The sequence below is a fragment of the Clavelina lepadiformis genome, chromosome 5 (genome assembly GCF_947623445.1).
Source record: "Clavelina lepadiformis chromosome 5, kaClaLepa1.1, whole genome shotgun sequence".
Lineage (NCBI taxonomy): Eukaryota > Metazoa > Chordata > Ascidiacea > Aplousobranchia > Clavelinidae > Clavelina > Clavelina lepadiformis.
The window spans coordinates 23,963,841-23,985,885 of NC_135244.1; the positions used below are offsets into that span (position 1 = coordinate 23,963,841).

Sequence of the window (22,045 nt, forward strand, 5' to 3'; positions counted from 1 at the left end):
TGCTATAAAGAACCCCTCAAATAATCACTGCACCCCCCAGCATTGACTTACCCCCTTCCAGGGTCCGTCCCCTTGCCCACGAACTCTCGACTGATCCGAGACTATTTGAAGAGGAGACGAGAAACTCGTATTCCGTGAAAGGTTCCAGCCCCTCCTGGGTGAAGTTATTTACCGGAGGAGGAATAGCAAGCAAATCGGGTCTGGGTACCGGGCGCGGGTTGTACGACCCGTGACTTCGGAACACGACTTCTTGCAGGGGGTGATGTGCCCCAGTTTCGTCGGGTATTCCCCGCATCATCACTTCGTATTGAATGATTATTCCTGAAAAGCGGAAAATAAACAAAGTTTTTAAGGAGGCAAACAACAGGCCTTCGAACAAATACAAAAAATATTTCAACACGGTTTCGAAGCGACGGAGTTTAACATGTGAGAGAGGAATGCGCAAATACTTTCACACACTCAGCGAATTCTCATAAAAAAAAAAAAGATATTTCACCATTTGCTTCATCGGGGGGTTCCCACCAAACTTGGAGCGAAGTATTCGACACCGCCCTCACCACTGGAGGGTGTTGTTTATTCGGTTTCGCTTCCGGTGTTATTACGCTGATGGGAAAACTGTCCCCGCACCCCCCACTCGTGCAAGCTCGGAGGGTGAAAGTGTAGTTAGTGAACGCACGAAGCGATTCGACGACGACACGAGTCGATAAACCGCGATAATGAACTTCGTAGACGTCGTCGGCTTCGAACGTCACTGACTGCAAAAGAGTTAAAATGGAACTTACTGTCTCATTTTTCTTTAACTTTGTCCAATTTTGCTTTCTTAAGAAAGCTATGACCTTTGAAAGTTCAAATATTACGTCTGTTTCCTGGTTTACATTCTATGGAAGTGAGTCTATTTTAGAAATTAGATCTTTTATTTGAAACAAGGTTTTATTAATTTCTCTACATTTTTTATTAGGACGCTTGTTTGATAAAAACGAGCGTCTGGACTTGGCTGATATTTCAACACGAAAAAGCTCGAACCTGTAGAACGTAAGTCTCGATCGGACCATGCGCCACTTCCGGTTCCCGCCAACTGAAAGTCGCTTTGTGAGCCCGGATGTTGGATACTTTCAACGGGGGAACTCCCGTAGGAATTCCCGCCAGGGTTTGAACCCTTAAAGTGGGGCTGATGGCGGTTCCTCCCACATTGCTGGTCTCAATGTAGTAGTCGTAGTTGGTGTAGGGAAGTAGCCCGGTGTCATTGTAGAAGTAGGTGCGAAAGGGGCTTTACCAAAGAATAACTTGTAAGTCAACTTATAATTTCAATTGTATTTACCAGCTGTGATAAACTTTCTTAATGAAGGTCTTTACCTTGAATCGTTCAGGTCGTGAATCATTTCTTTGTTACGAAACAATCGAAAGGTCAAAGTGTCACCGTTGGGTAGATCGGGGGGATTCCAAGTCAGAGATATCCAACGTGACGTTACGTTTTTCTAAAAATGCCCAAACTTACGTCACGGCGAAATCTGTTTGTCACAAAACACGCAGCGTGGCTAATGACGTCAAATAAATGTCTCTGGTATTCTCACCTCAGTTGGTGATGCTTGTTGCTCGGGGTGGGAGTAACAGCCCATCGGGTTTTCGCTGTTCAAGTGGCTAGATCCCGGTCGGCAGGTGTCGCAATGCTTCCCAACGACGTTGCCTTTACAAGGGCACTGACCTGCGTGACGTCATAATTGAAATTTGTTAATGCAAGTGGAAAATGAGCATTGTGACGTGAAATTCTATTCAATTGACCGCACAACCAAACAGCAAAACGAGGTATAATATTTCGAATGACCGGTTATGACGTTGCATTCGCCGTGTTCACTTCCGGCCACTTCACATCCGCACGACTGACAGGTACCGAAGAGAGGATGAAAGTCCCAGAATGTTTTGTCGCATTCGTCGCATCTTCTTCCGGTCAAACCTGGCAAACATCCGGGATTAGTTGCTCCCGGGAACTAGTTACTCGTTAGAGGTCATGACCTAAGTTATGAGCATGCGTTTGACTTGACTTGAACAGGAGATGCTCGTCTGCGCTACCTCATTCAGGTCGGTCTACAGAAGGCCTACTGGATGGGCGTTTATTTCAGTCGTATAAAGACCTGGTATGTTTTATTTGTCATTACATGAAAATAAATGAGCTACTCTAGTTCTGTAAATTAGTAATGGAGACATTGAATTGCACTTGGGTTTAATAAAGCACCGAAAACGACGACATGAAATGACAAGGCAGTGAAGGCACCACGCTATGGTCAGCGACATCTGCAGCGAGTGAATGCAAGAATATGAGAAGGTGCAGCCTCAGTGGAATGCAAAGACGCGCAGAATGGAACATGCACAGCGCAGTATAAGCATCAGCATGTAGATTAAAAATAAAGCTTAAAATTTCAAGGCTGAAAAATGTAACAAGGAGCTCAAGACGTGACCAAGGCATGCGGTGTTAACGCCTGTGTAGCCTGCACAGCAACATACACTGCAGCAAGGTGATGAAAAACACGCAGGGAACTAGTGAAGCGACAAAGTACAGACCTGCGCCGGTTTCAGCCGGTTTGCATCGGCATTTGCCGGTCACATTGTTACACGTTTGACTCGTGCTGCCCACAGGGTGGCAGTCGCACAGAAGACAACCGGTCTCGTTGCTCGGAGGAAGATAAAATCCTGAAACATAGACATTTTGCAATTTGATCAAAACGTATCCTGGTTTTCAGCCCCGTTGTGCAAGAGCTCGGCCAGATACTGACCTGGTGAGCACTGGTCACACCTTCGCCCCTCCCTGCTTGATAGACAAACGCATTGTCCGCTGTTCGGGTCGCATATCAGCTCGTGTGGCGCCATCTCCTGGCCATGCAACGTTCCTGAAAAATAGTGACGTGTTTTGTTGATACTTATTTAGCTTTGATTGGTTGAATTAAAGCAAGCCTTAATGACATCATAAATCTCACCCATGGGGTCACAATTGCACGCTTCACATCCTAGCTCCAAGTCGGCCCTCAGCCCAAAGGTGTTTCCCCTGCATACGTTGCAAATCTTCCCACCAACGTTTGGTTTGCAATTACACTGTCCTGAAATTTTGTCGCATATTAATGATCCGTTAGATGTCCCACGTGGGTCACAGTTACAGGATTCGCAGCCCTTGAAAAGCAAAAGAATTGTTTGAACAATTTTAGAAAATATTTAATCTTGAGTCTCATTGGGCCAAACTAATGCGGTACAAACCACATTAATATAAATAGAACGATACAGTTCTCATAAAGAGCTGTTTGATCAGTTTCAAGAATTACTCCACCCACCTGTTTGTTGGTTGACTTGAGGCTGTAAAACGCATCGACGCATTCGTCGCATTTCCTCCCCTGTGTGTTTGCCTTGCACACGCACTGGCCGGTCACTTTGTCGCAAATAGTTCCGGGTTCACTTCCGGCAAGGTCACACGCACACGGGTGACACCCGTCGCCTGATAAACCCCAGTAGCCGTCGGCACAATCGTCGCAAAAGAGCCCTGGAAAGTAAGTACAGAAACTACAGAAAGTACAGAAAAGTACACCGCGACTAACAAACAAATGAAAAATGTGTAACCAATGAAGATCACTGCTGCCACCAAGTGACAGTGCAATTATCATAGATACCTAGGTATTACCTTGCACGTGCTGACGGCAGAAGCACTGCCCGTTGCCTGGATTGCAGTTCTGGTCGATCGACCCCGTGTCGTTGCAGTTGCATGGTTCACATCCCTGTGGGTTGGAGTCCGTCAAGTTCTTGAATCCAAACTCGCACTCCGAGCATTTCCTTCCTCGAACGTTCTCTCTGCACTTGCATTGACCTCTTCTCTGTGATTGTAACGTCACAATCGATTTATTATCACAGTACCTTGTCGTCTCTAACCAAGCGAAACTTTATTCACAATCATTAAACTTACCATGGTGCAAGTAAAAGTCCGATTTACAGTTCCCGCTAGATGGCATCCGCAATCTTCGCAACCTTGTTCATTGTATCTGTCCAGGTTGTAGAAACCATTGATGCATTGGTGGCATCTTCTGCCGGTCACCTTCTCTTTGCAAGAACACTGACCTCCAACCTGGATGACAAAAGTAGACATTAAACAGGTTGAACAGGACAACAAACGTGACTACATGCCAATAAGATTTCAATGGATGATGACGTATTAGCTGGGTGCAGCAGACAGACAGTTCCTGCGTTAAGCTAAGACCTCAAGCTAAAAGAGCAACAAAATTAGAGCTGGATAAGCAAGATAAGCACGTGTTGTCCTGCACGTGCGTTGAAAGCGGATCATTATCCATATAAAAAAACTGATAAATGACGTCACAGCATTTCACCGCAGAAGAAGTCGCAACAGGAATCTATATCAATTGTTTACGCATAATGATGCGACTTTGTGGAGGAGTTTGGAGAAAATGTCAGCAAGTTAAGTCTTTTAGAAAAATGATGCTTCCACAACAAGTTTATAATATTTATTTGGATTTTAAATCAAAAGTTTCTTGAACAAAACTCGCCTTTTCACAATCCATAGTGGCGTTGAAGACACCACCAGGGTGGCACCTACACGCCGTGCAAACTTCAGGTGCCGCCAGATCCTTGGAAGCTTCTCGAAAATATAACTCTACACAAACCTCGCAGTGGCGCCCTTCAGAGGGATAAAAGCGAGTCAAAAAACGATCCAAAAAGCGAAACAATTACTCACGCTATGACGTAACAATCACCTGTAGTATGATGTTTGCAATCGTCACAAACGCCTCCTCCTCCTCGGTAGAAGTCATCCGGGAACGGATCGACGTCTCTCTCGTAGTGGCATCTGTCGGCGTGCTGGTGACACTCACAGGGCTGGCAGTTGTATTCGTCCTTCGTGTCGCCGATGCGGAATGCTTTGTTGTTGAACAATGGCTGGCATTGTTGGCACTGAAACAATTTGGTCGAAGTTATTTATTGATTTAAATCACCTTTTCGGAAGATTAACCGGGCTTGTGATTCGCGTATTAAGCGCTGTGTCGCGATTTATCAGTTGTAGGTTCAGATGACAAAGTTGTATATTTATTCCTCACCATGCTGCCTTCAGTGTGGCTCTCTCTCAGACAATCGCACTGATACGGGTTCCGCGAGGTGTCGCAAGAGATCGCGTGTCCATGACAGTTACATCTACAAGAAGAACACAGAAGTGTTAAAGATACGGCAACGAAATCTATCTTCACTTTGCTTGATTTGGTCTTAAAATTTCAGGTGAAAGCCCCTGTGACGTCATAACGACACACCTCCCGACAATTTGAATTTCTTTTACGCCGTAATACTGATGCTTGGTGCTGACGTCAGCAGGTGAGGTGTAGTATTGGAACTGGAATCGAATTTGCACCTGGAGTGGAGGAACCTTCATGAATATTTCACGCAACAGGCGAATAGAAAAACAGCTGGTTATAAAATATTCATGCGATTCCAATAACCATCAATTCTAAGTGACCTGGGTTGCTTTGACAAACTCCATTAATTTCGGGGTGTTAAAGAAATCGTTTTCACCTCTTCTAGGGACTTTCCCCTGAAGGAGCTTAAACGTCACAATGTTGTTGCTGTAGGGAACAGGTCTAAAAACATGAAGAAAACTTGTGAAGCTCGAAAAAACTTGTCGCTCCATGCAAATGAACACTGTTCAATACTTTCAATACCAGGTCGAGTCGTAACAAAACAAACAAACGGAACAGCTATAAACGACACTATAATGACGTTATAATGGTTATAATGTCATCATAATGAACAATGATATCATAAATGAAGATAAAAATAAGAAATGAGCAGAATAAATCAAACGAACTCGTCGAATCTTTCACAGTTGACTGCGTCCGACGTGCGGAGTCTCCCGTTGTCCGGATATTTGAAGCGGAGATCGCAATCGTCCGCAAAATATCCCCAAATTTCCATTTCCCCGTCCGTGCCGTTCGACCTCCGGCTGATGGTGATTCCCCCTGGCTGAGAATTGTAGAAATGCATCACCACGTGGAAAATCTGAAATGAAAACATGTGGTTTAAACTTTTAAAGCAAAGAAAAACTAAACGAAAAACATAATAAAGTTGCACTGAAATATTTAAATAACCTCGTATTCCCCATTGTCGAGATCAATGGTTATTGTGACGCCACCAGGCATGTAGACTCCCGACTTCGATATCCATGACGTCGATTCGTCCCCATCGTTGACGAAAGCGAGGGGGTGAGCGTTGGGGTGGAGACGGAGTTGCATGGATTCGGTGTCGACGTCAGAGGCCCCGTTCGGAATGCAGAACCTTTTACATAGACATCTTAATAAAACATAATTGAAGAACGAAGACCTATGAAGCATCACACATTGCTTGGGTTCAAGGTTTACTCCGTGTATGAATGCTTGTGAGCACATTGTGTATGTATGCACACGCCATGTACAGAGTATTGCCAAGTTTTGTACGGTTTAGCTGACATTGGTAATCAGCCACTTGAATATAACTTCGTACCTTGGCTTTGTCGGGTGGACTTTCGGAAACCCTGGTGGACACAGACAGTTTGACTGGATCTTTACAGCGGGGAAAGCCCCTTTTGCAAGTTCGTCGATCTCGCGATTCGTGAGGGCGCGATCGTACCAGCGATAGTCGAACATCCTGCCCACAAATTGAGGGGTACCTACGTCACAGTGTATGACAATAACATCACAATTTGATGTTATTGGCGCAAGAAACACATGAAGGGCTTCATATGACGACACAACGACTCTTGAGTGGCGCAACAATTGACAATTGTGGTCACCGAATAATGACACCATGACAGAGGTGAAACTAATACATGACAACATCCATGAGAATAGGTGAGAAGCAAACAATAACAGTTATTTTAGAACATGTTTGTCCATGATTGGCCCCACTAGATGGAAAAACATCAACATTGAATTGAAAACATTAACATGCCCCATCAGTGACGTGTGACACCACGTGACTTACTGTTCATCGCCCGACGCGCAAGGTTTTCAAAGTCGGGCAGGGTTAAGTTCTCTGTCTGTGCTGATGTTGTAAATTAAAATACTTTGTTTATGAACGATCGGGATTAGCAGTAAATTTCTTGAAAGATGAACTTAAACTGAAATTTTCTGGCAACTTAACTTTGAAAAATTTTAGAGAATGAAATAATTTTTGTTTAAGGTCTGTTTGCAACAAAAAAATAAAACGGAAAAAACTTTTAACAAAATTCTTCTTGAAGATTTTGTCACAACTTACGTCTGATCCTCTGTCCTATTCTGATTAGAGGTTGTCTGTTGTCATCTATGGTCGGAATCTCCAACTTCTCAACGGCGGTCGCTGTCCCGTCCGGTCCTACACCGTCCAAGAACACGCTGACGTCATCTTTGTAGACCTGCAGGGCGAAATGGGTCCATGTGTTTGAGGGTATTGGGGCATTCCTGATCACTTTGAGGTGGATTCGGCCGTCAGCTCCCAAGTATTGCATCATAGTCGAAAACGCGCTGAGTAAAAGCGTGATGACGACTTGTTTGTTGCGACCTGGGCCAGCGATTTTCTCCAACATAATTCTAGATTTTAGAAAGAAAACTCAACAAAGACCTCGTTGTTGTTTGAAAATCGTTGGTAGGGGTTAATATAGCGGTTTGCGAGTTGAAATTAAGAAGAATGCATAGTTGTGATTCTCATCATATGATGTGCGGACTATTCCAGCATTGGAATTAAACTGGGGAAACTTTGCCCAGATTTCTAGAAACTTTTATAACAGCCAAAATATCTACTCCAATGCTTTCGAAATTTTTGCAAAGCGGATAGCGCGTTATAAATGTCCAACATTATCTTACAGTGCCGCCAACTTGAAGCAAATAACACAAACCAAGTTATTAGAACTCACCCGGCATTGTTCGGCTCCTGCTTGATCCAGAGAGCCAGGGTAAATTGCCCCAGACCGTTCTTATCCCGCCCCATCCTGGGCACCTTCGGAGGGTTGACCCCGCATTCGGGGTCGTTTATAAAGCGGAATGATTGTCCCGTTTTCCGCGGAGGAAGGTCGAGGTTGTCCGGCATCACACATCTCCCGCCCTGGGCAATTTCCAGCATGTTCAGGAAACTGAAATTTCGAGCAAATTATTCTTAGACGCAAACAACCCGACTATGTCTATGTCTATGTCTATACTATGTCTATGTCTCGTAGTCACATCGTGCTGCAGATGTTTAATTAACGCTTCGAGCTGACAATGTATCAGAATTATTATATGTAATGAATTTTTTGCTTGTGACAGGCTTCTTATTCTCTCGTTTCTACAAAGCGTCTCATTCTCTTATTCAAATAGAATCAAATTATGCTACAACACCGACCTCTGTCCCAATCCAGCTTTTCAGCCATGAAGTGAAATTAAAACCTCAACTTACTTGGGCGATGGATCGTTTTTCTTGTCCCGGTGCGGACATTTCTGGTTGCAGATCTCCCGGCTGCAGGCTCCGTCGTTTATGCCGTCCGCGGTTTCCGCAGCGGCGCAAAAGTCCGTCTGCGAGTAGAACCCGCAGGTATTTGCTTCAATGATGGTGGAGACCGGTTTAAACTTTGCGATGTTGTGGAAAACTGGGACGCGTGCTCCCGCCTTTTGTCTTTCCTGCTGTGATGATGACGGAGCAGTGAAGCTGGCCAGGAGAAGAAGATGTGGAAGAACTGATCTCAGCATCTTTGGTTTTCAGAACACCATTTCTTACTTGCGACTTTAAAATTTTGTGCTGTTTTTGAAATTTTCTGTAAAAGATATTGTTTTGGTGATTTTTACAATTTTTTCGAGAAAGTTCGGGTGTCGTCTGTTAAGTTTAACTTGATCAGTTATTTATCACAACTGCGCTATCTTGATGGCTGAACAACCTTCCTGAGCAAGCACAGTTGAGTTTCTTGCTCGCTGTCTAACCATCTCTTGCTAAAATGACTCGAGACCTAATAAGTAGCTTTGTCTCCAACCAAACTTTTTCTTCCATTCTATCCACAGCTACCATGCATTCTTTTATGTTCCTAGATCCCTGCTGCAATATTCATGAAAGGCTCTATTTCGTCATAAGTAGCATTATGAAATATGAATGACTTAACAAGGTGCCCGAATTAAAATTAACTTCCTTCGAACATTCGAGAATGAGCACGGTCATACTCGAGGCTTGTGAGGCTGCCAACTGTTACGCGGTTGGAAATTCCGCAAAACACAAACTTAATCAATTGCATTTGAATGGTTGCCATGGAAACGTGTCAACGACTCTCGAAAATGGCGACAAGAGCGACGAAGAGACTCTTCATCGATCAGCAACTCATGACTCGCTACAGAAAACAACTGGCGCACATTCTAAACGCGTTCACTTGATGCTTTCTGTATTGTGACGTAAATTAACTCGTTTTTCTGAAAATCAAACAACGGCAATGAACTTGAAACATTCATAACAGTGCGGTAACAGCGCCACCAGGTGTATAAACTATTGACAGGTTGTCGAGCGAGTTGGCTGCCCCCCCTACACACAAAATATCAGCACCATTATGACGTCAAATTATTCAAGCCGTTTATTATTAAGTCACAATCGAACTAAAATTTGTCCACCAAGGCAGATAAATTAATTTGCCTTTTTTCTACCAAAAAAATAGGTAAAATTTTTTGAACAAAATTTATAAAAAAACTTAATTTACCCAAAATAAGTGAATAAAAAGCCAAGTTAAATGAACAAATGGCGGCTTGATTTGAAACATTCCGCGCCATCAATGCGAGGTTTCAAATACTCGTAAAATGACGACACAGTTGGAATGACGTATGTACAAACGCGAGATACACAAAGAGAATTAAGAGAGACGATCAGTAAAATATTGAGCTGATTGTCAGTGCAAAGAATCAAAGTTTAACTTCAAGTAAGCGCGATAATTGTGACGTCACAATCCAACACTAACTGCAGCAAAAAGCGAGAAGTTTGGAAAATTAAAACTCGGTTAATTAAGAAATCATCGATTTATAAAATTTCATTTTAGCGTTGTGACGAAGGCAAAATAAATTTACAAAGATCAATAAATTGCACCAGGACATGCTTAAGTGCCAAGGTCAGAAATAAAACTAATATTGCTACAAGCGCGCCAACCAGCGGCCGGTTTAAAGCAGGAATAGCGGCCACCACTAAAAACGCTACGTGTTGTAAGACGAAACGTGTAGCTTATTACGCAATAAACAATAGTAATGACATTATAATGCAATCGAACCGCGCCAGCGCGGTAGATGGCCGTTAGTGGGCAACATGCAGCAAGTTACAGCAACAACACATTAGTAAAAAGTAATTCAAGCGGTTGATCAGGTAAACGAATAAGAAAGATGAACAAGCGAACCAGGGCCGCGATATTGCTACAGTGTAATAAGTCTGAGAACCCGTGGCTTGGGCACGATCTAGTTATGGAAGCAGTGTTAGGGCCAAGATATGAACATCGAATATTCGAACCAAATTTCATTGTTATGACGTCATGTGACGAATGGTGGCAATGAACGAGGGGGGGGGGTTCTAAACAATCACTTCAACTTTTATCAAAAATTTGATCATTGGCAAAATAAAGAAACAAAAAAATTACTCAAGCCCAGGTGATAAAAGGTAAAACCCCCACACAGAGAACACGATTGCACGCCACAGCAAATCGCCATGCATTGTGAAGTAACAAGAACCTCATTCTTAGATCATAATCACTTCAAAGCAAGCGATTATGATGTCATAACCTTCCAGCAAAGAATGGTGGGGGAGAGAGTTTGATTGGATGATTGAGATTTCCCGGCTTTCGATGAAAATCTCCTGTATCCTTCTCCACAAGCGATCACTACGGGGCAGTGTCGAGCAGTGGTCTCGCTCCAATGAACGAAAGTATCCTGGAAAATATTCGACAAATTTCAAACAAAAACCGGGTTTAAGCAGAATTAGTGAGATCGCCAACATGGCGACAATATTCCAAGCCGCACCTTCCTAGGGCTCTCTAGGGACTGCAGCTCCATGTGCTCATATAGGGACTTATTCTCGGTCAGTCTATCGCAGGAGAAAGATCGACTTGAGCTGAACGGGTCGGCGAAGTCAAGGTCGGAGGGGCGGGGCGGAGGGGTGGTAATTCGTGGGGAGTAGGGGTCAACATTGTGCTTGACGTAGGGAGGGGGCGGCACCTCCCTAAGATGAACGGCCGAAGTGGGTCGCGAAGGCACCGACGTTTTGCGAACTTCAGATCTATGACGTAACAATAAGGTTTTTCATTGAGTAAATTGATAATATAAACATTCAGCCTATAGTTTGCCTACTTATGACGTCACAAAGAACTTACGTGACGTCGTTCGCGAGATCTTCTTTTTCAGGCACGATGGTCTCATCTAGGTCGTCTCTGCGCGGGAGTGGAGGGGGAAATTTCCCGTCGTACATGTTGGGGTTGGAGGGGGCTTTCCCTCCTACGAGAGGCGGGGGCAGCTCAGGGGCGAAAAGAAAAGTTAGGGGGCCCCTGAGGCTGTGGCGGCAAACCTTGCTTGGGCCTGTTTGTGAAGAAAAGTTTCATCAAAAAATCCGATCATTTAATCTACAAACCACCACAAGTTGGTTTCATTACATAAGTAAACAACTGTCGTATAACAAAAGAACAAAATGCTTTGGTCAAACCCTTGCAGGGCTCCAGCAATTTATCTTAAGAATTTATTCAGGTTTCATTTATTTCTCTTATAAACCTCTCACCTGTTATTTTCGGCAGTGACCCGGGCAGCTTGGGCAGCGGCATGGCGAGTAGGAGCCCGTTGCTCGTTCCTACAAACAGCTGGCTGTGACCACTCCACATGCTGGTGATGGTGCAATTCTCTGAGATCTTCTCGGCAGCATCCAGACCTTCGAGAAATTTATCTCTATCAGAAGTCGTCGAGTTATTTGACGATCTGGTCTAAACCCAACTACTAGCCCGATGCTCTAAACGACTCACTGGCAAGCTGCCACTTATAAATATAAACGCGTCCAAATGCTGTGAGCCTGTGACGATGCTATACGAAATAAAAGGAATAAAAAATACACAGATATGGCACAAAAACGGACATTACACGAGCAAAAAAGATAGCTTTAAGGGAAATGCTGAAAATCGGACCTGAGTGTTCGTTGCTCGACTTACTTAGAACAAAATCGCGGATCACTCTGGACAAGTTGATTTCTTGAAGTCGGTCAAGGGACTCGAGATGGTAAAGGTTGAGGTTGCACTCGTCACAGAAGGCGACCCACAGCCCACTACCGACCCTAGTGACCAGGTTCACAACCAGGTTCTCCCCGTCGAGAAGCAGAGATCGAGAACTTGAAGATATTTTAAAACATGATAAGTTCGTAATTTGACCACAAACTGCGTGAAGTTGGGCCAAAGTGAATATCACAGGGATCATTCAAACAACTATTTTCAGTGAATGGATTAACGAAAGATAATTTCAAGCGTATGACGTGTCACCTTTCTGTTTGAAAAGTTTCCATGTCAATTGTGACGACATTGTTGCCAGAGCAGCCCCATAACTTATCAGCAACAGGCGAAAGGCAGACCAGAGGTCCTGTACCCACCGTGATCGACGAAATGTGTTGCAAGTCGGATGCACCTGCAAGCGTGATGGATAAATCATAACTCCGCTTCGACAAAGAATTAAATTACTTCATTAAGCTCAAGAGATCGTTCATACAAATTATGCACATGGGCGTGAAAATATTAGATCAACTGTAAGCCGACTGTATCGCTGCTGGCAGAGGCCTATGACAACCAAACGCCTCAATGATTATCTTGTAATAAACTGCAGTATTATAATGAACATCGCTCATTTTTAATAAGATTTCGTGCGCTAGTGCCAATGGGCACTCAGGGCCAATCATAAGCTGCTAGCTTACCTGGAGTGCGGCTGTACATGGCCAGCGTGCCATCCAGCAAGCCGACGTAGAGATTGTTCTTGTGCGCTTTCATAATCATCACTGTGGACATGGTTGGCATGGAAACTTCGCTTAATTTCCGATAACTCCCATCAGCAGAATATTCCAGAAGGCTGAAATATTTATAGACTTGGATTAGGCAAATAGATAAATTTAAGCTTCATGGTGCCATCGGTGGATGTCTTGTCACTGGCAGACAGGTAATTTGTACGTAATCAATTAAAATTATATGCGAAACAATATATCTTCATTGAGACGTCACAACGCAACGTGCTGCTGCAGTGTCTGAACATGCAATATGTGGCACAGACAAACCAAGTAATGAAATGATCGCACAAAGACGAAATCAAACTTTAAATCATCCACAGAGATTTTCTTACCATCCAGACTCCATTCCAAGCCAGACCGAGTAATTGTCATAAAATGGATTCCAATGCTCCATGCATTGCACTGAACTTTCAACCTTCAATCGGAAGCAGATGAATAAATGAACTGGTTTTGAACAACTTACACTACCAAAGGAACTCCACAAACCTGCATGACGTGGACCTTCTCGACACGATCCTCTGTGATGTAATAGACACTCACGACCGCAAGCACGGTGCTGGCGGCGCACGACAACCATAGAAGAGTGACGTGGGAGCTGGGCATGAACGAGTAAGAACACTGCACCTAGGAATATGTTTCATTTGTGGTACTTTACAACTCTAGTTGACAGCTTTGCTCAATGATTACGCTGGAAGTAGTGAGCAGTCGTGCACGTTTATAGCCTTAGTTGACATCATTTGCTGTCGGTGGTAAGTGTGAGGTATTTACCTGCAAGGTCTCGTACGACATGTGGGCCGAGAGACTTCTGAGGAACAAGGGGGCTTTCCAACTCGCCTCGCTTTCACCGCTGTCAGAGCTGAACCAGGCGTCGATGTTGCTCGGGGCTGAAAATTATATTGAAGTCGATTTAAGTGAAAACTTAAGGGCAGACCGGAAACACTTCACACCAGCGCCGGAAACTTATTTTACCGAATGCCTCCTCACACAAACAAACCAGACAAAAATTAGAATAATACAGAAACTTTCCAGACAGAAGATATTAACAATCGATGAGCGCTAGATACTGTGGAGCTACATTACTACATAGACATCATACCATTTTCCAACTTTGTCCTCGAAATGGCTTCCAACCATTCGTCCTTGTGTGAGTTGTACGTGAGCACCAGGGTTCTAGTCTCGGTTCTGTTGCTGCAAAGTTAATTTTTTTATTGCATTAATTCAACTTCATTTCTCCACCTAATATAACGCCGAGTTATTTCAATAAGAATAACTTGTATGCCGCGTTCAGTTCATGCAACAAATATTTACAAAAGCCATGAAGTATCAGTTTGAAAAAAATATAGCAAACAGACAAAATAGATTTCAGGACAATTCCACAATTAATCTGAATAAAACCAGAAAGTTATCATAGAACCCACTTTCCCGGGAATCTGACGGTGAACGAGGCATCCTCGGGTTGAGTAGCGAGTTGTTCTGCTTGTCTTATCTTGGTCTGCAGATCGCCCAGACACTTCTGAACGACCAGAGGAGTCATTCCTTCGTGTGCAAGTTGCAGTCGGTCGATCAGTTTTGCTGCAAAGACAATAAGTGAGGAGCGAACAACCTCTTAAGTGACGTTTGATCTTACAAAGGTTAGAAAACGCATTGAGCTTGTGGCATGTTTATCACAGGAAGCTGTTTTGACCACAGTGAGGCGTCGTCTGTCTGAAAAGAATTTGAGTATGGCCGTGCTTTTATGTAATTTAACTAACTCATGAATAATGACGTAATAATGATGCCTAATATGTTTTAATATGAGCGAAATATGTTTTTGTGTGTTTTAACAAACCACAAGTTGGCTTTAGTTTCCCAACAAATCAGATGCGAATATGCACGCACTCCACTAAGCTGAAACACAGACTCAGTTACACATCACACGTCACAGTAGAATAAATTAGGGTTGCCATACGTCCGGATTTCCCCGGACATGTCCGGAATTTTAGTGTTCAAGCTGCGTCCGGGGGGAAATGCTAAAATATGCTTAAATGTCCGGAATTTTTTAAATTGTTTGTTGCGTTACGGGTAATAATTTCATTGTTACGTCATAAACGACAATACAGCGCTCTATTTGGGATACAATGATACATGGATGAGTGGAGCTGGGCTAGTAGCTGAAGGCCTTATATCTTGGTCGATATTGCAAAATTTAGAACATGTCTGAAACGATAAAAGCGTATATTCGCTGAAGAAAATTATAAAGCAGTGAAAGCAGTAGAAAAATAGCGCAACAAGAAGTCTGTTGCAGACCAAATGAAAATACCAAGGAAATTGTCGTTTGTTTAATGCTTAATGATTTCGAAGTGGGCCGCGGGTTTTATTCACACCGTCAAGGTGGGGCGCCTCTCCATAAGTTTTAGAACCCTTGTTCTAGTTGAAGATGCGAGCCGAATATGTTAAGTGCTAAGATTTAATTTTGTTATTGTTTTACTGTAGAATATGGCTAAGCGAAAATGTAAATTCACGGATGAAATGCAAGCAAAACATCCATGCTTCAGAAAGGGTAGAAATGAATGGGAAGCAGAGTGTTTAGTTTGCAAACCGGGAACATACATCTCAGTTTCACACAGACAGACAATGTGTTCATACCTCATTTTAAAAACCGCTAGTGGGCACTAAAGAGTGTCCGGATTTTAGGCCACGAAAATATGGTTGAGCAGATCAACCTGAGCAACTTATTGACACAAACCTATCTGTTGCAGCTTGATGTAATCGGCATGAAGCGTCTCTCTCTCAGCTTGGTGGGAAGGTCTCGGAGATCCATCGGTGACTTCAACGACGTCGAGGGCGACACGCCACTTCAGCTTGTACATGTCCTTGTACGTACTCGACCCTCCCCGCTGAGGACGTCTGCGAGAGAGTAGGGGGATTTCATATTTCGTTCTAATCCAACTTTATTGCGACGATAAAACAAGAGCTAGGATAGATTGAAAATGTGCACGGATGCGACAACCAACCGTGCTTTAGACAACTTGACCACCACGAGACCAACATTTATAATATCAATGAATAACAACACCAGGAGACAAGAGACAGACTAGAAGTTTGAACCCAACCCATCACCGTTATAACTACACCAGCGCACGGTGATGGGCGTAAGTCCATCGATGATATAAGACCATTCTCATGACAACAACCAAACTCTCGTCTACAGCAATACATTTCACTCGACTTTACACGCATCATGAAACCTTATGTTGGACGATATGTGTCGGACGGTGGCCTGAAATGCGTCAGATATGGAACCGGATTGCGAACGACTTACGCTCGTTCGTCGCTCGTAGCCGTTCATGTTAACGAAGCTACGAAGTAATAATCTCAAATTTAATTTACATTCCAGCCGGGAAATAACGCACAATAATGGCTGATGCCGTGAGGTAAAGATATTGAAGCCCACACCAAAGTTTTACCAATCGGACCTGTTATTTATGGAGCAGCAAATGAGCATGTCGTTGGTGAGGACGAGAAGACAGTCTTTAACCTTCTCAAGCAACCCGTCTTCATTATGCTTGCACTCCTTCACGTCTCCTGGAAATAGAGGAGTGATGCAGAGGACATAATGTAATGACGTAAAAGCAACCCCAATTAACCCTCATAATCACACCTTGCTTTATCAGCTTCCTTGCTCTTCCATCTTTCGTTTGGGCCGTCAGCTTCAAATTGCTATTCTCCAAGAGGTTCCGAAGGTCGGAGGCATCTTCATTGTCGGCTTTACGCTGGTTCAAGCGCTCGGCGAGAGTTTCGAGTTCGGTCAGCGCAAGTTGCAGCGGAAGCCGATCAGCATGGCCACTAGGTGTGTGCTTGAGCAGGTCCTGCGAAACAAATCCAATTTATTCAGCTGAGCTTCGAACGGTCAAAGTGGACATTTGTGTTCACCTCGTAGATATACGTGGACCTCGAAGTATAGTGAACATGCTTATTGCTTATGGTGCCATGAGCACTGAAACAGCCTGCAGTGGTGCAATGGCAAGAATTACTTTGTAAATATTTAACTTGCGGGCAATGAACCGATCATGTTCAACTTTCATTCTTGCCTCGTGCATAGTTGCACGGCTTTAAAAGCATGTGGAAACAATAGACAACATATAGAAGTGTATGACAAAGCAAACAAGCTGCTGCTTATATTGTTATCACTGAGGAGAGTGGAGCAAAGTAGATGGTATTTTCTCATTTAATTATTCATTATCGTGAATGTTTAAAGGGATAAATATTTCATCACAGACACATGAGCACTGATCGCCAAAGAAACCAAATAGATAAAGATAAGCGTTAGAATCAAGTCAACCATATTCAGCTGTGAGAGTGGAACTGAACAAACTGAAGCCCTAAGGCACTCATATCTGGCTACTGGCAGAGTGGTGTGGACTGAGATGGCAGAATTTAACAACCAAAAACCAGAGACACCAAATATGGCTCAATGATACTTGCTGGTCTACACCATAATTACTTAGCTCATGTTAACAAAATACATAGCTATGAATATATAGCTTCTTGACATAACTACAACATAGTGTTATGTCAGGAATGCAACTGAAGTATGTGTGCTATTACGCACCTGTACGAGCATTATGAACTGTGGAAATCTTTGCACTGGTTTCAGCATCAACCCATACAAGTTCAGTCGATCGTTGCTCGTGGATTGTCGCTCACGGAGAAACGCAAGGAACTGTGGCTTCCTCATGCAGGTCTTGCTCACTGTATCCATGGCGACGGTGAAATTGTTGATGAAATCCCCATAACATTCCAACACCATCGATTTCGAGAACTGAATGTTTGGAGCAGAACAAAAAGACAAGCGTATAAAGTAGAAATAAAATAATTAATGAGCCAACCAAAGCATCAAGAAGCAAAAATAAAAATTGCAATCTTCAACTCACAGAAGCAACAAATGTTCCTCCGATCAATTCCTGCTCGTCCCAACTCGCTGTCGCCATCGCGAGGCCAATCTGGAACAACCGGTGGCATTGCAGGATTGCCGAGAGTTTGTAAAATATCTTCTCAACAATGTCAGGTCCGATAATGGGGGGTTTATGATCCAGCAAAGCTTGTCTGTTACATCACAATCAAAGGTGAAGAATGTTTTGCATAATACAATAATGGCGACAAGCTCAAGCACTTCCAAGTTTCTTACAACAGTCAAAACTACAGAAAAATATCACAGAGATAAAATACAACACAATGATATAAAAGCAAATGAAAAACAAAAACCATGGAAAAATAAAGAAAACAACTATTTGAATAAATAACTCAAATATGACAAAGAGGGAAGGGTCGTGATGGCTGGTTGCAGAATCGACCTACTTGTAATCACTCTCCAGTCTCTGCAGTGAATCCGTGTAAGATTTCTCGCTTGATATTATCGTGGCCACAATTCTCCTTCGCTTAACTTGCCCCTCACTTAAACCGGTCGGGGTGATTGGGGGCAACTGGGGGGAGGGGTGACGGTTGGGGGGGATGTGAAATTCAACGAACGAGCCTTGTTCATATTCGACAGCTGATGGTGATGAACAACAACAAAAACCGGAATGAAACGAAAAGTTAATCACCAAGAAATTATAAAATAACAAGTCGCAAAATAATCACAAAAATAAGAAAACAAAAAATTTTCTGTAAAAACAAGATTTCTTACGTTTTGGCGACGAGGAAACTGAGTTTTTTTTCTTCAGTGAAGTTCTCCCCCAAAATTTTAGCTTCTGAACCTGGAAATATATTTATGATGTCATAATCAACGTGGAAGTTACCTGATAAAACTTAAGAAATGGTCAAATTAAAATAACTTGATCACCTTCTCCGATCTGCTTTGACTTTTATCACTTTTCTCATTGTTATCATCCGACTCTTCTGAGGTCGAGTCAAACTCGTGACTTCCCCACGACGAGTTGTCATCCGGAGTCTGATGAAGTCAAAAGATCTTTTATTATTCACACGATTCAGATGCAACAGCCGCAGCGACACGACTTACGATGCACATAAACATCCAAAACACTTATTGTATTATGTGTGCAAGGCCTAGTTGGAGAGTTAGAATCTTATATCTACACACAAGGCAAAGTCAAGTTTAATAGTCACCGGGACTTCATAATCTTCATAGATGCCCTCTCCACCATCAGCAGTCGTGAGGCCATTCTCATTTTGCTGAATGCAATTTCTCATCGTTATTATTCTAAATTCCATTCAAAGTTTACAGCAACAAGCAGCTTTGCTTACCCCGGCACTGAAGTAAGCATTTCCACGTTTGCTGTCATTAAGTTGTCTATAGTAATGAGCTACAGGGGCGTCCTCGTACTGGTGACGTTGGTATTCCACGTTTTCAAGGGCGTATTCTGCATCTCGCTCAAACTTTGTTCCAGCGCGACCTCTCATTAAAGAACCTGAAATAAACAAAAACATCTTTGCACATTTTGTTTCGCCCGTCTTTAGATCTGAAGCCAAAATCGAAATCTTTCATTAAGCATTGGTTAAATTCAGCCTTAAAACTCAAAGCTTATACATCTGTTAAAATGTGTTTACATCATAAAATAAAACACCATCAACAAATGCAAAGACGTATAAGATGTCTAAGACACCTGTGAGGGCTTTCAGTTTGTGATCTCGATCAAGCGTGTCGTACATCGTGTCTTGCCCATGCAGCGTGCCGAGAGTGTGCGAGCGAGATTCTAAGCTTCCAAGAACATCGTTGATGTCCTGCATCAAGACCATTAAGTTCAACAGAATAGAAATATGAGCTTATTGGATCATCATCACACAAAGTAGATTAGTATAATTTTATGAGCAAGAAAACGCACATATTTGCATACAAGCAGCTTATGAGATTTTAAGCCTTTGCATATGGGATCCAATCACATGCAACAATTACACATAAAGATAAAAGCATTACGTCCAAATCATATGGTGTCTCCACTCCATCTGACGTGTCCATCGACAACGAACGTGCTGACGTAGACTGCTGGATCGATGATTCCGATTGGGCTGCGACCGAAACTACATAGAAACAAAATAGAATGTTACAGTTATTAAATAAATACAATTTGTGGGATGGCAACATAAAGCTTGAAACGTTGTGTAATACAACAAGCGCATACATAACAACAGAACAAGACGCACTCACACTGTGTATCAGAGGGTGGTGACAACAAACTTGAATCTATCGTCTGTGTTGCCTCACTCCATTCAACCAGCCCTGGGGAGGAACTACCTTTCTCTAGGGAATTCCCCTCCACATTTTCATATCGAGGAATTGGCTGGCTCGCGGATAAGCGAGACATTTCGCTCAAATCTCTATTCTCCGACAGGTCAAGATTATTTCCTATCTCTGGTTTCGACAAGGACCTCAATTTTTCCTTTCCATTTTCATCAACAACACTCATTTCATTAGAGCCAGCAGTGCCACTTTCCATACTTTCTTCTGCGGCTTCAAGCGCTTTGTAACGGTGGCTTAAAGTTCCTCTCCTCATATAAGACACACGATTAGATTGCCTCCTTGTTGGGTGTTGATCACAACATTGGTCTTCATCCACTTCAACTTTTATGCTCAACTTCCGCTGCAATGATCCTCGCAGCTCGCGAGCCCCAGGTACATTCTCTTCGCTTAGGTCGGGTGAATAAGACCACCTCTTGTTCAGCGTGGGGGACGAGTGGACTTTGTTGGGCTGTACATTTTCACATGAACTTTCCGCACCGACTTTTGAAATATTATCGTAGGAAACACTGCTCAAAGAAGAATCACGTTTTCGCCAACGAAGTTTTCGCAAAGACTTCCTCCAACCTTTAGGTTCCCTGAAAGCTTCATCATTGTCAGCGTTGTGAGTGACATTGACATCTATGCCACTTGTTTGTTCGGCAGGCTCATGTTGCTTGCTGCACACGTTGGCATTTTGATCATCAGAGTTTGACGACTTTTCTTCTCTTGGAGAATTTGGTCGCTCGATCTGCTTCACTGATCGCTGACGTCGAAATATTTTTAAAAAATCCGACATTATTAAAAGACAGAAAGATCAGTAACAAAACTAGGCTAATTAAGACTATACCATATGTCACTTAAAAAGAAAACTGTAAAACTTTAAGCCAATAACAGAATAACTTGCGGCAGACTGTAAAACTTTAATTTCACTAAAAACATGCGCTTTTCTGGGCAGGAAAAGTTTGCAAATTTAAGCTATAAAACCATAGGCTTTGTCTTATAGCCTGCCATGGAAGCGATGAAGTAAATGGGCAATATGAATTGTTATTGAATATGAAACTTACTGTTTTTCTTTACAGCCTTAACTGATGGTATATGGAGAAATTAGGTTTTGGGGGAATTTAATCATGAAACGTTTGAGTTTGGGTCCATGGGAATTAGATTTAAATTAATTATAGCCTATAACTTAGGGTTTGGAAAAAATATTATGACCATTCATGTTGAAAATTGGCTCATAGCTAACTTCAATTCGCAGGCTGGACTAGCCTACCCTATTATTACCAATTAGCTTAGTACTAGTAGCAGAATTTAACTTCCACATTTTGTCACTTCCATAAATTAGCCTATAGGCCTAGACAGCTATAGAGTTGCCAATTCCGTAGAGACGTCGATTAATGCAAACCTACCGGTACTGAATATAAAAATAGCCTATAGATTACCTACAGATAAACACAGTTAAACGTCGTTAATCCGAACTAATAAGAAATACTCTGTTTTGTCAAAAAATGTCAGATTAGCGAGGTCACGAAACCTAGGCTAAACATTACCATATGATAAACAGGCGAGATGACTGGCGACTAAGTTGACCTTGAGAATTTTTTCTATAAGATTCAAAGCCTGAAAAAAAGAAGTGCATATTCAGCGCGGACGGATTTGGCAAGTTGTTCTATAGGCATGATATAAGCTATTTTTACGCAGAAATCGGAAACGTGTTTCCCCGGACAGATCAAGTTTGCAGGTAGCCCGGGATAAACCTATATACATAAATACGAAAAACTCGTCATCACAAAATCAACTACTAGCCTTCAAAGATTGCAAAACAAGATACGGTACGAT

At 42.8% G+C, this 22,045-nt stretch overlaps 2 protein-coding genes across 5 annotated transcripts in view; both read right to left on the bottom strand.

Moving 5' to 3' along the window:
• The window catches only part of LOC143459501 (usherin-like), a 31,638-nt gene extending 22,842 nt beyond the window's left edge, over positions 1-8,796 (bottom strand). The window contains exons 1-24 of one of the 4 annotated variants that reach the window (XM_076956688.1): positions 8,416-8,796; positions 7,898-8,113; positions 7,264-7,574; positions 6,991-7,050; positions 6,511-6,676; positions 6,120-6,306; positions 5,840-6,030; positions 5,492-5,612; positions 5,289-5,386; positions 5,082-5,175; positions 4,743-4,938; positions 4,536-4,666; positions 3,941-4,099; positions 3,662-3,851; positions 3,318-3,523; positions 2,970-3,159; positions 2,769-2,882; positions 2,557-2,685; positions 1,823-1,951; positions 1,572-1,702; positions 1,354-1,475; positions 1,024-1,267; positions 497-755; positions 52-321 (exon numbers count right to left, since the gene is read on the bottom strand). In XM_076956688.1, the coding sequence (XP_076812803.1) occupies positions 52-321; positions 497-755; positions 1,024-1,267; positions 1,354-1,475; positions 1,572-1,702; positions 1,823-1,951; positions 2,557-2,685; positions 2,769-2,882; positions 2,970-3,159; positions 3,318-3,523; positions 3,662-3,851; positions 3,941-4,099; positions 4,536-4,666; positions 4,743-4,938; positions 5,082-5,175; positions 5,289-5,386; positions 5,492-5,612; positions 5,840-6,030; positions 6,120-6,306; positions 6,511-6,676; positions 6,991-7,050; positions 7,264-7,574; positions 7,898-8,113; positions 8,416-8,705 (4,204 nt within the window). In that variant the 5' untranslated portion in view covers positions 8,706-8,796. Of the gene's footprint in view, positions 1-51; positions 322-496; positions 756-1,023; positions 1,268-1,353; positions 1,476-1,571; positions 1,703-1,822; positions 1,952-2,556; positions 2,686-2,768; positions 2,883-2,969; positions 3,160-3,317; positions 3,524-3,661; positions 3,852-3,940; positions 4,100-4,535; positions 4,667-4,742; positions 4,939-5,081; positions 5,176-5,288; positions 5,387-5,491; positions 5,613-5,839; positions 6,031-6,119; positions 6,307-6,510; positions 6,677-6,990; positions 7,051-7,263; positions 7,575-7,897; positions 8,114-8,415 lie in introns of those variants that run through there. The other 3 variants (XM_076956689.1, XM_076956691.1, XM_076956692.1) reach the window with 3 other exon arrangements.
• Positions 8,797-9,550: 754 nt separating this feature from the next.
• Positions 9,551-21,097, bottom strand: LOC143459739 (rho guanine nucleotide exchange factor 10-like). The gene is made up of 25 exons (XM_076956997.1): positions 20,138-21,097; positions 19,907-20,010; positions 19,596-19,713; positions 19,237-19,400; positions 19,099-19,164; positions 18,815-18,922; positions 18,659-18,728; positions 18,331-18,523; positions 17,907-18,078; positions 17,585-17,794; positions 16,634-16,841; positions 16,449-16,557; positions 15,719-15,879; positions 14,412-14,565; positions 14,090-14,181; positions 13,762-13,877; positions 13,480-13,617; positions 13,326-13,408; positions 12,907-13,058; positions 12,482-12,623; positions 12,158-12,333; positions 11,737-11,883; positions 11,339-11,540; positions 10,989-11,244; positions 9,551-10,898 (listed from the first exon to the last, which is right to left on the bottom strand). Exons 1-25 carry the CDS (start codon positions 21,003-21,005, stop codon positions 10,737-10,739), a joined length of 4,371 nt encoding a protein of 1,456 aa, XP_076813112.1. The 5' UTR covers positions 21,006-21,097; the 3' UTR covers positions 9,551-10,736.
• Between the last annotated feature and the right edge of the window lie 948 nt (positions 21,098-22,045).

What these genes read in the sequence shown, in the direction of transcription:
- LOC143459739 (XM_076956997.1), bottom strand. Translation starts at nt 21,005, where the DNA reads ATGTCGGATTTTTTAAAAATATTTCGACGTCAGCGATCAGTGAAGCAG. An exon ending in AGACACCATATGATTTGGAC is followed by an intron (nt 19,714 to 19,906) that starts GTAATGCTTTTA and finishes GTCTTGATGCAG; the next exon opens with GACATCAACGATGTTCTTGG. An exon ending in GAAACTTTTCAAACAGAAAG is followed by an intron (nt 12,334 to 12,481) that starts GTGACACGTCAT and finishes AATATCTTCAAG; the next exon opens with TTCTCGATCTCTGCTTCTCG.